This window comes from Cibotium barometz, chromosome 65 (genome assembly GCF_041138505.1).
Source record: "Cibotium barometz isolate CiBa-2024 chromosome 65, ASM4113850v1, whole genome shotgun sequence".
NCBI classification, from domain to species: Eukaryota; Viridiplantae; Streptophyta; class Polypodiopsida; order Cyatheales; family Cibotiaceae; genus Cibotium; species Cibotium barometz.
Genome location: NC_141110.1, coordinates 9,931,802 through 9,948,079, shown reverse-complemented (window position 1 = coordinate 9,948,079; position 16,278 = coordinate 9,931,802). Strand labels below are relative to the sequence as shown.

The 16,278-nt window shown below is 45.7% G+C and overlaps 1 protein-coding gene across 1 annotated transcript in view; it reads left to right on the top strand.

Annotated features, from left to right (window-relative positions):
- The window catches only part of LOC147602900 (Cation efflux family protein), a 133,467-nt gene that overhangs the window by 75,802 nt on the left and 41,387 nt on the right, over positions 1–16,278 (top strand). Inside the window, exons 7-8 of the mRNA XM_086797002.1 lie at positions 5,176–5,270; positions 9,217–9,248. Of these exons, the coding sequence (XP_086653128.1) occupies positions 5,176–5,270; positions 9,217–9,248 (127 nt within the window). The remainder of the gene's footprint in view (positions 1–5,175; positions 5,271–9,216; positions 9,249–16,278) is intronic.

The following is a 16,278-nucleotide window of genomic DNA, read 5'->3' as shown; positions in this document are numbered from 1 at the left end:
CTATGCCAATGGGCCTACTGGAAATCGTGAAACCCCTCACATCAGGTATCAATGAAGGAGAAACCATCAAGTAGTCCACTGTGCTCGCTCCCCCTTTAGAGTTCCATTGTGTGAGAGCATCTGATCCTTGCCATCTCGATAAGCCATTGTATATGACCAACCCATGTGCACTCCCGAGTGTGAGAAAATGCCTGCCATAATCTGTAATCTCCCCCTCATCCGGTGCTGATCTCTGCAACCCTACATCCTTTGCCGTGATCTCCCGGTACATAGCCTCTTGAGTATCATACAACTCTGTCTGCCCTGTGCCTGTACGTGCATTAAAGTCTCTCAATAGTAATATGTCTCCCATGCTGGCAAACCTCATGATATCATCATATAGTGGTATATAGGGCGACTCTCCTGACGGTGCAAACCTGGAGTGGGCTGGGGGAAAGTAGCATACCGCCACATATAGCTCGCGGAGCCCCTCTTTGCATATTCGGAACCACATGTACCTCGCATCTACATCTCTATGTACCACATGTATTTTGTCACGAAGCTCCTCCTTGTAAAGTATTGCCACTCCTCTAGATCCTCTGGTACCTCCCACTCTGCGTGGTTGAGGGCAGAACACTGATTCCCATCTATAACCCCGGACGTTAGGAAGCCTCTTGTTTGTGCACTGATGGGTCTCCATATACATAGGAATATCGCTGTGTCTGAAAGTACCCTGCATCTGTTCTAAGGGCTCCATTGCAATTCCACACCGTGAATCGCAAGGTCTCATAGGCCGCGCACCGCCAGGTGAGCCTCATCTCCGTAATGATGACTCGGCCATCTCTGTATACGGCCCATTTCTCCTCTTTCCTTGCCTCAAGCACACGCTGCATGTGTTCCTTCTGGTGTTCTATCTGTGCCGATGTAAGGTCCTCAACCAAATAAATCTTTTCCCCCTTAAGGGCCATCCTTATGGAGAGGAAGGCCTTCTTCTTCTCCAAGTCACCAAACCTGATGATCAATATCTTCGCCCTGGTTTCATCTCTGTCTACTCGCCATGCTCCAGCGATGGGCACATCAGTGGCTCCAATTTTTGTTGCAAGAGCTTTTGCATCCTCTTGGGGATTTGCCTTATCTTCCCAACCAACTATGCGTACATGTAAGGCACATGCCCGTCTCTTGGCTTTCTCTTCCAATGTAGCATTCATCACCTCTACTTTATTGACTGGTGTATCCTTCTTCTTCTTTACTACTTCAATCCATGGGCTCACTTCCTCAATTTGTTTCTTTGTGGCACTGGCAATTTCAGCCCATGAATGCATTTCCTTCTCACCCGCAACCACTTTTGCCTTACATGATTCCAAAGTGTTTTGCATTTCTGTGATGTCTTTTTCACGGTCAGCCATACATGTCTTCAAGGTGCCTTCGTACGATGCAACCGTTGTGCCAATCTCCCGAAGCATGTCATCCTTCCATTTCTACATCTCTTTTTTCATTTCCGTGTGCATCAAGGCTTGGGCTAATTCCATCTCAACCCGTACTTGGGCTTGCATTTCTCCCTTCAATTGGACATATATCTCTTCCTTCAGCGTTTCGTATATCACTTTCCTTTGGGCATGCATCTGCTCGGTCCATTCCTTTTCAAGCTCCTATTGCATGGTGTTCATCTCTGTCCTTATGTGAAGCTGTAGCTCCTCATAAAGGGCCTCATCTTGTCGGGTGATCTTCGTAATCCTTCGTGAGCCAGGGGACATGATCCCTTCCCTCAGTCTTTTGCAGTAGGCATTTGGTGCCTTCGTGGGGGTGTGAAAGGTTGTCTCACCATCCTGTTCCCCCTCTAGGGGTTGAGACATGTTTTCCCCTACTATTTGTTGCCTTGGGGGCTTGAGCAAGGGTAGGTGAGCAACCTTACTGTACCTCCTGCACCTTACCGTTTGCACCTGTGCAGCTTGCCGATAGTCCTCCAACCGTCTGCAGTTCTACCGGACAGTATGTAGAAGACAGAGAGCATCGAATGCTTAAGTCCGTCGGTGAGAAATGAAATGAAATGTTTTATTAATGTCTTGAAAAGCCCAAAGTGACCTATGAGACCAAAGTTACAACCATATGACATCTGATACACTATCTGGAAAAGAAAAGAAAGGACTGAAGGTAAGTATCTAGCCCTACAATACATCAGTAGGGAGCATCCGGAAGCAGCAACTAGGGAGAGTGGGAAGCTAATGCTACTAGTCAAAATGGGGTACATGAGTACATGGATACATGAATACATGAATATGGGGGAGTACAAAAGTGACAGTGAGCACAACAGTATATGGCTGGAGTGGTAATCATCCTAGGAGCTCTAGCATGGGTCTATGCCGGATGGCCTGGATATTTGCCATAGTGAGATGCTTGGTTGGATGAGCCCAATGCCTCACAATGATGCTTTAAATCCTCAGGTGTATGCACCGTCTCTGATGTAAGAATCTACGAACCCTTGGGCGTCTGGATCTGCCCAACTGGATAGCTCTCTCAACTAGAGTCCCACGGGGTGCCCACTGTTGGGCTGTTGGCTGTGTGTCCTCCCGGGTAGTCCCTCTAAAGAAGTCAGTGATCTGTCTGTGTGTGGACTCCCTGCCAGTCGAGCGTGTGCTCCTGATAATGGACTCTCTGAGCCTGCGGATCCCCAGGAGATAAAAACCCAAGCATCGCTAATCACAATAGTCCATGACTCTAGCCAGTGGTCCAAATCCCTCTCTGAAAAGGCAATGGTAGTGCCCTCGAATCTCATAATATACTGTGCAGCGACAGATGTAGTGCTCCTCCGACGCTCTAGCCCGTCGGTGAGCAAGAGAGAGTCCAGCGCTTCGCTTTGTCAGTTGGAAGAGAGCAAGCCCGTCGGAGAGCGAGCCCGAGTCCCGTCGGAGAGTGAGCCCGTAAGAGCGAGCCAGAGTCGGAGAGTGAGCGAGTGGCAAAAGCGCGGATCACAGCAAAGAGGCGGGCAGAGGCGTGCAGGTCATCTCAGCAGGCGCACATCTCAGCAGGTCATCTCGACAGCGTGCAGATTAACATGAGCGCGTAGAGACAGAGCCAATGGTCAGCAGCGCGCAGAAATGAAATGATATATTAACGTCCTCAAAAGGCCAAAATGACCTATGAGACCAATAAGGTTACAACAATTGGTGGATCTGATACAATGTCTGTGTAAGAAAAGCTAAAAAGTGGCCGTGGACGAGGTCTTGTGCTATGGCTGTGTCAAGGGTGACTCCTCCTGAAGGACGTCTATGGGGCGTCTGGCTCGTCAAGGGGATAGTGGAAGTCCTGGTCATATCTGCCGGGGTGGTCCTGGCCCTGAAAAAAATCTGTGATGGCTCGCTGGCGGGGTGGATCCTGGTGTGCTGTCCTGGCTAGTAGGAGAGCCTCTTGATGGCGTCTGAGCTCCAATAAGAAAATCCCCAAACACCACTGATCCTCAAACTCCATCACATGTCATAATGGTCTAAAACCCTCTCGGAAGAGACACCAGTATCTCCCTCGTATCTCATAGTACACAGTACATCGGCATATGTAGTGCTCCTCTGACTCCACTTCCTGGTGACATAGCTGACAAATGCGGTCTTCTGGCTTCATCCCCTCGTATCTGCCCTTAGCTGATGTGATGAAGTGCGGATGTCCAATGGCACTGCGAATGCCGTGTGAGAGATGGGTGTCCATGTATGTAGACCGTGTCACAAAGCCATCTGGGGAGAGATGTAGAAAATGGTCCCGATAGTGGGCCATCTTCGTGCCTAGTGGTAGGGGGGGGGGGGGGCTGGACCATGTCCTCCTTTCTGCATCTAGCCTCACGATGTCCATCCTGATCACCCTATTCTGCTCAGCGCGACTAAGGTCCAAGAAGGGGTAGTCCAGGCTGTAATCAAATGGAGGGAGTGAAAGGTTGAACACTTGTTCCAAGTGTTGTTCATGCTCTTGTCGATCCTTGCTGAAAACAAGAATGTCATCAAAGAACACTATAACAAAACTTTGAAACCTAAGGAATATGCGATTCATCATACGGCTGAAAGTAGCTGGAGCATTGGTCAAACCAAATGGCATAACCAAAAACTCATAATGACCAGTTTGGGTTCTAAAAGCTGTCTTGAAAATGTCAGATTGAGTCATATGAACTTGATGATACCGAGACTTTAGGTCAATGTTGCTAAAGATCTTTGATCCTCTAAGCTTGTCAAGAGGATCATCTACCCTAGGAATAGGATATCTGCCTGGAAGAGATAAGTGCTAGGTGTGGGTATCTCTATCTGGGGAGCTCCCATATCCTCTGCAAAAATGTCACTGACTGGAACAGGGCTTCGGGAACCACTAGTGCAGCTCCTACCAGCCGTTTTACAGCCGGACACCTCCACAAGCCTGCTCGACCTGCAAAGTCAGGAGGAAATGAGCTCATAATTAGAGCCCTCCTCTCTCATTCGTCATCTCTGCAACAGCGAAATACAAAGCAATAATCAGCCTTCTACAGCAGAGATCTAGTCCAAGAGTGTCCAGATCTAAAGGAGCAGAGTGTCCAAGTCTTTCAGAGCCCAGCGGGCAGCCCACCCAAGCACAGAAGCAGCCCAAGTGAGCACAGTCAAAGCCTCGAGTCAGCATGGAACTTGACCAACCTTAATTGACATAGGTCAAGTCACTCACACGACCATTTTTGGTCAAAGAATCGTTGTACTTGTCATAATCTAGCAATAGAATACAAGGTGGGGGCCCTTGAGTGGTTAGTTGGGATCCATTCAGGTGTACCATGCATTTTATCCTTTGTCAGATCTATTCTCTTCAGTTAATGTTGATTGCACCAAAGTACAAAGTGAAGCACACCTTAACCAGCAGATTTCTTTACTCATGTAACACTTTAAGCTTTGCCCTAAGAAAATAATACCCCCGGTACTTGTCAAATGAAGGGTGCTTGAGATGTTAAGGGTACAGAATGCATGCAATTGAAGGACAATGATGAGCAAGATTAAGGGGATATAAGAGAGGAGAAAGAATGGTGATCTGCAAAGGAATGATCTGATGGAGAGGAACTGCAAAAAAAAAGTCTCGTCTTTGTGGCAAGAGTGTATGCTGTCACATTTGATGTTTTGCATTTTTATGATTAGCGGAATGTTGATATAGCAAAAGGCTAGAATAAGTCCTTATAAAAGCACCATGTGTGTGCTGACTGATCAGCGTGCAGGAGCTTGTGGATTCAGCACTCCCGGAATCTGTTCTCGTCCCTTTTAAAGAGACTGTGATGAGGGTTAAAGGTGTAAAGGTATGCTATGGTGTGCTTTACAACGTTAAGTATTGGTTTGTTCTCTTGATCTTTCGCCCTCCTCGACACTTTGCACGCCTCCATCTGGCTGCTACGTACACGCACCCGCCCGCAGCTCCAAGTGATTCTCCTCGTCGAGTTCCCACCCACTGTCAGCTCTACTCGCTTGTGTGCTCCCCGCTCTAACATCATTTACACTCTGCAACTACACGGTATTCCTACTGCACATTTTTGGTCAAACCCAAATACAAAATTTGCAGCCATTTCAGTGCAGGTCATATGCAGATTTTGCAGACACTTCTGTGCAAGTCAGATTCAAAGGAAAGTTGCAGGTGCAATTTGGGGGATTTCTCAATTTGAGGCCAAATTGAAAAATTGCAATTTGGGGTTTTTCAAAATTGAGGTCAAAAACAGCAAATTGAAACTCTTTCTGTTGCAGAAATTTGGGGCTTTTGTGAAAATTGGCCAATTAGATGCACATTGAAGCGATTGGAGTGCATAAAAATTGGGGATTTTCAGATTGGAGCATGTAATTGGGCATTACAGCTGTGATTTGTCGCGTATGTATACACATTGTGTGTAATTCGACAATTTGGTGCAGGTTTACACTTGCTTTGGTTTGCAGGCATACATTTGCACAGGACATTTGGCTGCCTGGCAGTGCACATTGGTGCCTGGTTTGCTTGCAAGTATATTTTGTTGACATGGCACAGAATGCTACAGATGTATTTGGTGTGCTCACCCAGGAGGACAAGCTGGATGGATCTAACTACTCCCTTTGGAGTTTCATGATCCGTAATTTGCTGGTACCCAAAGGGTTTTGGGGCATTGTGTGTGGTGATGACACACGCCCACTTACCATACAGCTAGCCACACCTCAAAGGGGAGGTGCTCAAAGAGCTCCTGATGTAGAACCTGCTCCCACACAAAAGCAGAAGAAATGGGACTCTAGCACAGGCCATGTCATTGATAGCCCTTTTAGTGAAAAGGACTATTATCCCGCACATTCGTTCTTGCTAGACATCGAAGCTTGCATGGGACACATTGGAAGTAATGTATCAGGTACGCAACGAGGCAAGAGTTGCCTACTTGAAGAGGCAATTGGATCTTCTTTCTATGGATGAGAGTGACTCCATGGCAGATCATCTCACCAAAGTGAAAGTTTTGCAGGAACAATTGCTCAACATTGATGAGGTTATCCCAGACAGTGGTCACCAACACTCTTCATTCTTTACCGCCTTCGTACTTGGGCTTTCACACCTCTCTCAACCTCTCAATGAGAGGAGGTGGTGATCCCGTCACTTTTGAAGAGCTCGTGGGTTTACTCTTGCAGGAAGAGCAAACAAGAGCAAACTTATCGAGCAACCGTGCTGGAGACAAGGCATTTACAGCCAAGGATAAGGGTAAAGCAAAGAGCTTTAAGCATGGGGGACAACAGTCTAGCAAGGCTGGTCATGGACAGTCCTCTTCTGGTGGTGAAAAGTCTGACAAAGGGGATGCAAACAAGCCCAAAAAGAAGGGCAAATGTCACTACTGCCATAAGCCTGGACACTACATCAGTGAATGTAGGAAGCGCATTGCAAAAGAGAAAAGGAAAGAAGCAGGCAATGGAGTAGCAAACTCTTCTGATGACAAAACACAGCAATCAGCTAATGTAATCCAAGAAGAGTACACTTTTTTGGTCACATGCACTAGTGGCACACCAAGTGCTTCAGACACTGATGTCTTGCATTGCATCTGACAGACAGAATGCATCATGGTATTTTGATAGTGGTGCTTCAAGCCACATCACTTCATGCAAAGGTATATTTCAGCACTTGGTTTATGCTTCAAATGGCCGCACTGTATCATGTGCAGATCATACCACATATCCACTAAAGGGAATTGGTAATGTCATACTTATTGCAGCCAATGGTGCCAATATATGTATGAAAAATGTATTGTATGTTCCAGGGATAAAGAAAAATCTGCTCTCCTTCTCAGCCATAAACGACCAAGGTTTAAAGGTTGAATTTGAAGATGGGAAGTGTTTGGTAAAAGACCCATCAAAGGGTTATGAAATAGTCACTTCTAGAACACGATACAAAGGCTTGTATAAGCTGGACAGCTATGACAAGCGTACTTATGATGCAAATACAGTGGCTGCCCACACTCCTGCTATGCATGATGTAGAGCTATGGCATGCTCCTTTTGGGCATGTAAATTTTCAGAGTTTGATGCTTTTGCAGAAGCATCATATGGTTGATAATATGCCGCCTCTTGAGTCTCCACCAAGACATGTATGTGAGGGGTGTATTTTGGGAAAGATGCAACGAAAACCATTCCCCAAAGATGGAGCTGTTAGAGCTAAAAGTAAATTACAGCTCATACATAGTGATGTATGTGGTCCAATGTGGACACCATCCATAGGGGGGCATCTTTACTTCGTCACATTCATTGATGACTACTCCAGGTTTGCTTGGGCTTACCCTTTGAAAACGAAAGCAGATGTGTTTACATGCTTTCGACACTTTGTAGCAATGGTGGCTGAAAATATGTGTGGATGTAAAGTCCAAACACTCCGCTCAGATAGAGGTGGAGAATACATGTCAAATGCATTCATGGATTATATGCTTCAAAAGGGCATCAAACACCAATGTACTGTGCCTTATACACCGCAGCAGAATGGTGTAGCTGAAAGGAAAAATAGATCTCTCATGGAGATGGCAAGATGCATGGTGAAAGCACAAAAGTTGCCTCACAAATTTTGGATGGAAGCTATAATGTGTGTAACTCATGTGTTGAACAGGTGTCCAACAAAAGCTTTGAAAACCATAACACCATTTGAGGCTTGGTATAGCTGAAAGCCAATAGTGGATTATATGCGTACATTTGGGTGTTTGGCATATGCACATGTGCCAGAACAACTCCGAACAAAGCTAGATGACAAAGCAATTAAATGCATTTTTGTGGGCTACAGCAATGAAAGCAAAGGATACCGTCTTTATAATCCAACTACACGAAGGATTTTTGTTAGTAGAGATGTCATATTTGCTGAAAATTCAGAACAGCCCATGTACAGCTTGTATAAAAACAATGATACAGGCATACAAGACATGTTTGATGGACTTTTACCCATTGCAATTAGGGGGGATTCAGATCAGCCAGCCCCTACACAAGAAAATCCTCATGTAGAACATGTGGAACAACCAGCCATTCAGCCCCCTTCTATGGAAGAAGTGGAAGATCTTGTCAGGGAAGAGCAAACAGCCATAGACACAGCCAAGTCAGTGCCAAGATGGTTGCTGAAAACTTTGCAAGAAAGCAAACTTGCAGCTCCACTCTCACAGGTAGAACAAGGGCTAGTTCCAGCCATGCTTTGAATATACATCGTGGGGAGTCTGCATTAGCAATGGGAGGTCTCTTTGATTCAGAAGAGCCTTCTTCTTATGAAGAAGCACACGAGAATGAGCATTGGTTGCAAGCTATGCAAGCTGAAATTTCTTCTATCATGAAGAACAATACATGGGATCTTGTGGAATTGCCTAAAGGCAAGCATGTCATTGGAACAAAGTGGGTGTACAAAGTCAAAAGAAAGTCTGATGGTACTATTGACAGGTACAAAGCAAGACTTGTGGCTAAAGGCTACTCCCAGAAAAAGAGAATAGATTATGAAGAGACTTTTGCTCCTACTTCGAGAATGACCACAATAAGATCAGTGATTGCATTGGCTGCACATAAAGGATGGAAAGTGCATCATTTGGACATCAAAACTGCATTCTTAAATGGGGATTTACAGAAGGAAGTATATGTAAATCAGCCCATTGGTTCCTGGTGAGGAACATAAAGTATGCAGGTTACACAAAGCATTGTATGGGTTAAAGCAAGCTCCAAGAGCTTGGTATGATAAGATACATGCTCATCTAACCAACCAAGGTTATGAGAATAGTCCAGCTGAAAGCACATTGTATGTGAAGAAAACCGATGCCGATATTCTCATAGTCATCTTGTATGTAGATGACATGCTCATTACAGGTACTAGCAAAGCACAAATTTCAGATTTCAAAGCTGATTCGAAAGCTGAATTTGATATGTCAGATTTGGGGCCTTTACACTACTATCTCGGCATACAGTTTATGCATACAGATGATGGCATTGTTATGCAGCAAACTAAGTACATAAAAAGTTTGCTAAAAAGGTTTCACATGGATAAATGTAAGCCCATTTCTACTCCGGTAGAACCAGGTGTACGGCTTACTATGCATGATATTGGAGAGCCTTTTGAGACCGGCATTTACAGCCAGGCAGTGGGATGCCTCATTTACTTGTGTAACACAAGGCCAGACATATCTTTTGGGGTGTCTTTATTGAGCAAATTCATGCACAGCCCAGGCACAAAGCATTGGCAAGCAGTCAAACGCATTTTTCGTTATCTTAAGGGTACCCTGGATCTTGGTTTGTTCTATCCCAGGGGGGACAGCTTGCAGCTTTATGCATACAGTGATTCAGATTGGGCTGGTGATTATGATACCAGGCAATCCACCAGTGGGAATTGTTTTTTTCTTGGCAGTTCATGCATATCTTGGTTGAGTAAAAAGCAACCCACTGTTGCCACATCTACTTGTGAAACTGAGTACAGGGCAGTCTTCACAGCTACAGTAGATTGTGTATGGTTGAGGAGACTATTGGCTGATCTTTGTGAGTGTCAGCAGACACCCACCACCATTCTCACTGATAGCGAGAGTGCTATGGCCGTGGCACGTAATCCAGTATTTCATGCATGCACCAAGCACATTGAGATTCATTATCACTATGTCAGAGAGAGGCTACATGCAGGGGAGATCAGTTTATCTTATTGCCCTACACAGGATAATGTTGCAGATCTATTCACAAAGGCTTTACCTCGAGAAAAGTTTGAAGCTTTCCGCAAAGCTTTGGGCTTACTCTCATACAGAGAGTGATCTGCTACCTTGTACAGGTTCACGCTTCCACTACAGGGGGGATTTGTAGGCATATGCTCAATTATGGTAGTACTATGTGTGAACAGGGCTTAACCAAGGGCACTTTTTCCCATGTGGTTTTTTCCCTTGGACATCAAGTGTGAAAGGACACTCTAACATATAATATTTTGTACTTCTATATTATATGGATGTGGCACACATGCAGGGGTTGACTTGCATTTTGTGGATACCACACTTTTGGCTCTCTCTCTCTCTCTCTCTCATTTTTGTGTGTGAGCTTCTCTACCCTGCATCTAACCCTAATGTGCAGGTTTGTGTGTGTGAGTCCAACACCCAACATTGTGCAGTGCTGCATCCCCATAAACAATGTTGTACAGTCTTAGAATCTGCTGCACACCTAGGACAGGAGGTGCTACACTGAAAACCGATCTCCATTGATTGGTGGGGAGAGCACCATGTAAGAATAACCAAAAGAAATGAGAGATCAGGCTCCTTCTGTATGAGTGCCAAAGTCTATACCAATATCTGCGGTGTATCACTGGAGAAATATCATAGCTCTCCCAATGAGGCCTGAGAGTAGGGATCCTATGCATCTGTCGAGTGAGGAGAAGCTTGGCATTCCGAACGGTGAAACTAAAAAAAGGAAGGCTTTTCAAAGGATCGAAGGCATCAATCCACTCCTACTCTCTTGGATCCCACTGAAGATATTTGATAGGACCGCCACCATATAACCACAAACACCAAGAGCCATGAGTCACTATCTAAGGAGAAGGGTCAATGAACCAATGCTTCCCCGAACGACCAACAATAGTATCTAGGATGATCTCCTCCATACTACATCTCCTCAATCTCCCTCCAGGTATGATAGAGTAAATGATGCAATCTGTAGCCTCCTGGCCCAGGAGAGCAATGACCTACAGAGGTATGTCTATCCTCGAAAAAACTCCCAGCCAACTTGGATGATAGTCTCCTGGAAGGTCCCAGAAAGCCACTCATGCGGAATAGTTGCATCAATCTGATCAATACGAATGCGAGAGCCCCTAAGATGCTGAATGGATGCGGCTCTCCGATCCTCCGGAAGACTCTTAAAGGTCTTCCGGAAGCCTTTGTCGCAAAAAAGATCTCATGCTTCTCCATCCTCTGACAATGGCTGCAATAAGAGGGGAAGACGGTGCCCTAATATTAGCCTCTGTGAACAAAAATCGTGTGCTGGGCATCTCTCCCAACCTTGGGTGTACATGCGGAAATCTAAGACAAGAAAAAATCCTTCTAAGGCTCAGTGCTTGGTAGGAAACCTCTGACCACAAGATTGCAGAGAGCAACGCCTTGCACTGAACATCCAGATCGATAATATTCAAGCCCCCCTCTCATTTGGGCTGAATAACTGTGAGCCAAGCTACCTTGGCACGAGTGTCCTGAGGTGCCATCCAAATCCGACCAGAGAAAATTGCGGATCAATCTCCACAATTGGCCAATGCGCGCACGAGAGAAGCACCAACAAGAGGCAATAAACCAAGCTGAGGCAAGCAATACCTGATTAGCCACCAAAGCCCTGCAAGCTAAATCTAATCTCCTGGAGCTCCAATGGAGGAGCTTCTTCTGGATACTCATAAGTACTGGAGCAAACTGCTGTGCAGGAGAAATATCTGTTGAATTAGCAACAATGTGATGATGAGCTATGGTGGATCAAATGCAAGAATCAACATGATTAGCAAGTAATTAGAAAGTGATTGAAGCAAGATTAGTGCAAACTAATCTAATACTATAATGTAGGCATGGATACTCAAAAACTAACAAATTCTCATCAAGCCAATGCCTCAATTTAGAGCTTTTACATCCACAAGGTGCCAAGCACCCACTCCACTGATTTCTCCTTGATTTGTGCCACCTCAATTGCTGTCTAGAGATATGCTCCCTACACCAACACCACGGAAGGACAAGATTAACAGCCCCTTCTCAAAGGAAGGCAAGGCTGAAGCACACGGGAAGAAACATGTAACTTGGTTGAACACAATGCTAATCAATACACTTAAATACACTAAGATTTGATGGACACATGCTCAATACAAGAAGTAATTTGCTAAATTGACAAGAGAGACATAATGAGCCGGAACGACTAGCCCTTCCCTCAAATAAAGTATATTGATCTTGGGAGAATCAAGTACATAGTGTCATGGGCATTTCTGACCAGATTTCCATACAAATGCATATGAATACAATGTTTCAAACAAGTAGTTGTCTATGTAGACTTGCAACTCACACTACCCTCTCAAGTGCCCATGTTTCCTACCATCTGCTCTCTATTGTTCCACCAACACATGGTAGCAACAATCTGCAAGAGAGCACGTAGGACAAGAGAACACTACACAAGGTATGTGATCTTGTAATCCGGTTCCTCCCTCCTCCTACTTGCTTCCATATTTAAGCATAAAAGCTTACCAATTGCAAGTAGAGTCGATGACAGCGGAAGCCTTCACGATGGAAGTCCTTGGAGTGATGTGATCTTCACTTTGTCGCATTTCTTCGCGACAAAAGTCTTCAAGAGGTTGAAGGGAACCCTGGGAAAGCTTCCTCTATGGTTCAACTTGAGAAAGGAGGGCTGAAATTAAGGTTTTCAGCAAAAAGACCAGAAATTACAGCAATAAAGAGAGCTATTTTGCTGAATTTCAGTCATTGGGAGTGTGTAGGAGAGCGATTAGCACCCGGAAACACTCTTAGAAGCTTGGAAAACACCTTAGCAAGCTTGGATATAGAGTTGGGAAGGAAAAAGTGCAAAAAATACTGTCCAAATGTCCTCATGAAGGAGGCGCCTATCTCTAGAGAGAGGAGTGAGGTGGTGAGTTGTCCAATGTAGGTGGCACGCAGGTGCTTTGTGGAGCAAGAGAGGACACATGGTTGGTTAGTGCCTTTGTACAAAGGGGATAAGGTCTGGACGGTGGACATTGGGTTTTGTTCACCTCAGGACATTAGTGTGAACACCGAGCTGGTCATAATTTATAAGTGAGTTTTGGTCGCCCAAAATTTAATGAAGTATGAAGTGTGTACACACTCGCTTATAAATTAGTGTTAACTCCTAAAGCTAGGTTTATTACCAATACTTACCACCTGTCACATGCCACATAACCATGTTAGCAGACAGTTTCACACGCACGGTTTGCGGGCGGGCGTCCCCTTACGTGGAACTACACATTGGTCAAGCAAGCATGAAAACAGCATGCAATTTCAATTGCAAGCAAACACATAAAGATGCTATGCAATGCAGCATTAGGATGGACAATCCCCGTTCAGGAGGCTGTACCAAAATAGACGTGCTCCAGGCAAGTACACGAAGTATCAGACCCAATGGAACACCAATCCACCAGGCATTTCCGGGCATGTACAGAGAGGCACAAGTCCCAACAAAAAGCCAAGTCCACAGTATCACATGAGTGGCATCAATCCCCGGCATATACGACTGCTATGGAACTAGTCCAATGTACATACATGATGAGAAAGCACAGGTGGACCAATTGGGTGGCCAAATGGTGACATCCACCTCCGTTGTTGCCTAGGGCTGAAAACACGGTCCACGCACCACCACCAACAACGGATGATGGAGAAGATAGCATAGGAGAAAGAGTTGCTGCCACCACAAAAATGCAGCCATGAAAGCTGAAGCACAGCACCCTAGAAGAAAAATGCAGCCTTCAGCAAGAAAACGTAGCCACAAAGTGATGAGGAAAACCACCCAGTCGCGTGGAAAATTGCTTAAAACACAGCACTCTACTGCATATGTAGCAAAAAATGCAAGCCTTCTTCTACTCCCAAAAACATTGAACTTCTTGCAGTAAGAAAACTCACCGCCGCCACCTTGAAGTGCCGGTCACCTAAGGGACTGATACCATGATAAAGTTGCACAATGCGGAAGCAAAACATAGGAGAGAGGGAGAGCAAAGGAGAGAGAGAGAGAGAGAGACATCAAACAATGAACATCATGTTATGTAGCAAGAGGCTTTTACAATGGCAATACCAGCCAGCAAGATGTTGTAGAACTACTGCCTATGAATGACTGAATTGTTGGATGACTAGTGTGAGGAGAGGAGGCCTTTAATAAGGAAGAAAGCAGCTGGCCGTTTGCAGCCCACAACTTCGAAATCCCCACGACTAGAATAAATACATGAGATAAATGTCCATCCTAATACAAGGCGAAGATTCCACTCAACACATGAGATGGACAAATTCTAACACCTTTTCCCATCATCAAGAAGATAAGTGATGTCGCCATGCAATTCAGATTGCCGGACAGTTGGAGGATGCACAACGTCTTCCACGTCTCTTGGTTAAAGCCTTATACGGGACCTTCCTTGCAGAATGTTTGAGAAGAGCAGCAGCCAGAAATGGTTGATGAAGCAAAGGCGATAGAGCCTGAGCAAATCCTTCTACATCGCTGGAAGCATGGTTCTGGACGACATCTTCGCCAATTTTATATAAAGTTCAAAGATCGAGGGACCCATGAAGTCGTGTGGCTCGATGAAGAATTCCTCAAGTATCCACAGTTATTGTGTCACCAATTGGCCGACCATTTGGTCCATCTCCAGTTTTTGCGTCTCGTTCACTTGAGGCCAGGCCAGTGTCTCGTGTGAAGAGGCCAGTATTTTGCTGACATGGACGGGAGCCAGACTGGTGCCACCCGTGTGTTAGCAGGATGGTGTCGTATGGACGGGAGCCAGACCAGTGCCACCCGTGTATGACCTGGACTGTGTTCGACCCATGGGATTGTCACGCCATGGAAGAGCCAGTATTCGTGCCGTGTTTTGCCTATGGGACTGTCACACCATAGGGAGACTCGTGCCTGGAACTGTGTCTTACCTATGGGACTGTCACTCCATAGAAAGACCAGGTTTTTATGTTTTATGTCGTGCCAGTTTTGTGCCGACAGATATTTTGTACATGTTCCATGAACGGGAGATATGTCCATGTTACTATTTGCACATGCACACATATTTTGCATGTTTGAAACTGTTTTCGCATGACATGTATTTGTGTGTTTGCCTGCCTGACGTGTTACTTACTGAGCGGGGACGCCTGCCAGTGAGTCGTGAAGTCTGCTCTGTATTCTGACGAGTTTTGTTGCATGTGAACAGGTGGTAAGTATGTTGCACAAGTAGTTTTTAATATTTAATTCTAACCCCTTTGTTTTATAAGGTTAGGTGTTCACATTTATTTAAAAGTGGGCACCCACTTTGGGGCCAAGGTGGGGAGCCCCACTTTTAAGTGAGTGTGGGGGTGGGCATGGTCACCTACCCCCACTAGTCCCCCACATGCAAACGTGGGTATGACCAAGGTTATCTCCACATGATAATTATTAAATAAAGCTTTCTCCATCAAGCGTAGAACAACATCGCTTCTCTCTTACGTAGAGAACCAGGCGACCACCATCTCTGCGCATGTTCCCCTGAGGCGGCTTGTTTTCCATCAACTCCTTCAGGCGGCAGCTACTGCTCTCAGACGTGGGCCATCCTCACAAGGCACTGCTGCGCATGCTTTTCCTGAAGGCGACCCTCTGCTGCTGGCTGCGCCTGCCTCTCTACAGGTGGTCGAGTGCTGTTGCAAGCGGCTGTTAACTCCACGCATGCTGCTGCTCTTCACAGGCGGCTGTCTATCTCTACAGGCGACTGCACCATAGGCTGACGGCTGCCCACTCTACAGGCGGCTGTTACCTCCAGACTGCTGCGCTACCTTCTCATACTGACGGCTGTGTACACTACTGCAACCAGTCGTCTTCCCTTTTACAAGTTGGTGCTACAGTAGGCAGCTGTGATTACTTGTACCAACGACTCTTCTCCTACAGCACTGCTGCACCTCAGGCTGCACCTCTGTAATCACTATTGGTGGCTGCCCATTATCTACAGGCGGCTGCCCCCACTTGAAGCAACCAGGCAAGAGGCGGCTGTGCCCATTGTGGTGGAACTTGTCTTGGTGATTCTTCACGAGGCAACTCTTTCTTCAACAAGGGTGGTTTCATCTTCATCATACCACAAATATTGGTCTTCTATCGGCCATCCACAAGTAAGTGAATTTCAGATTTGAGTAAAGCAT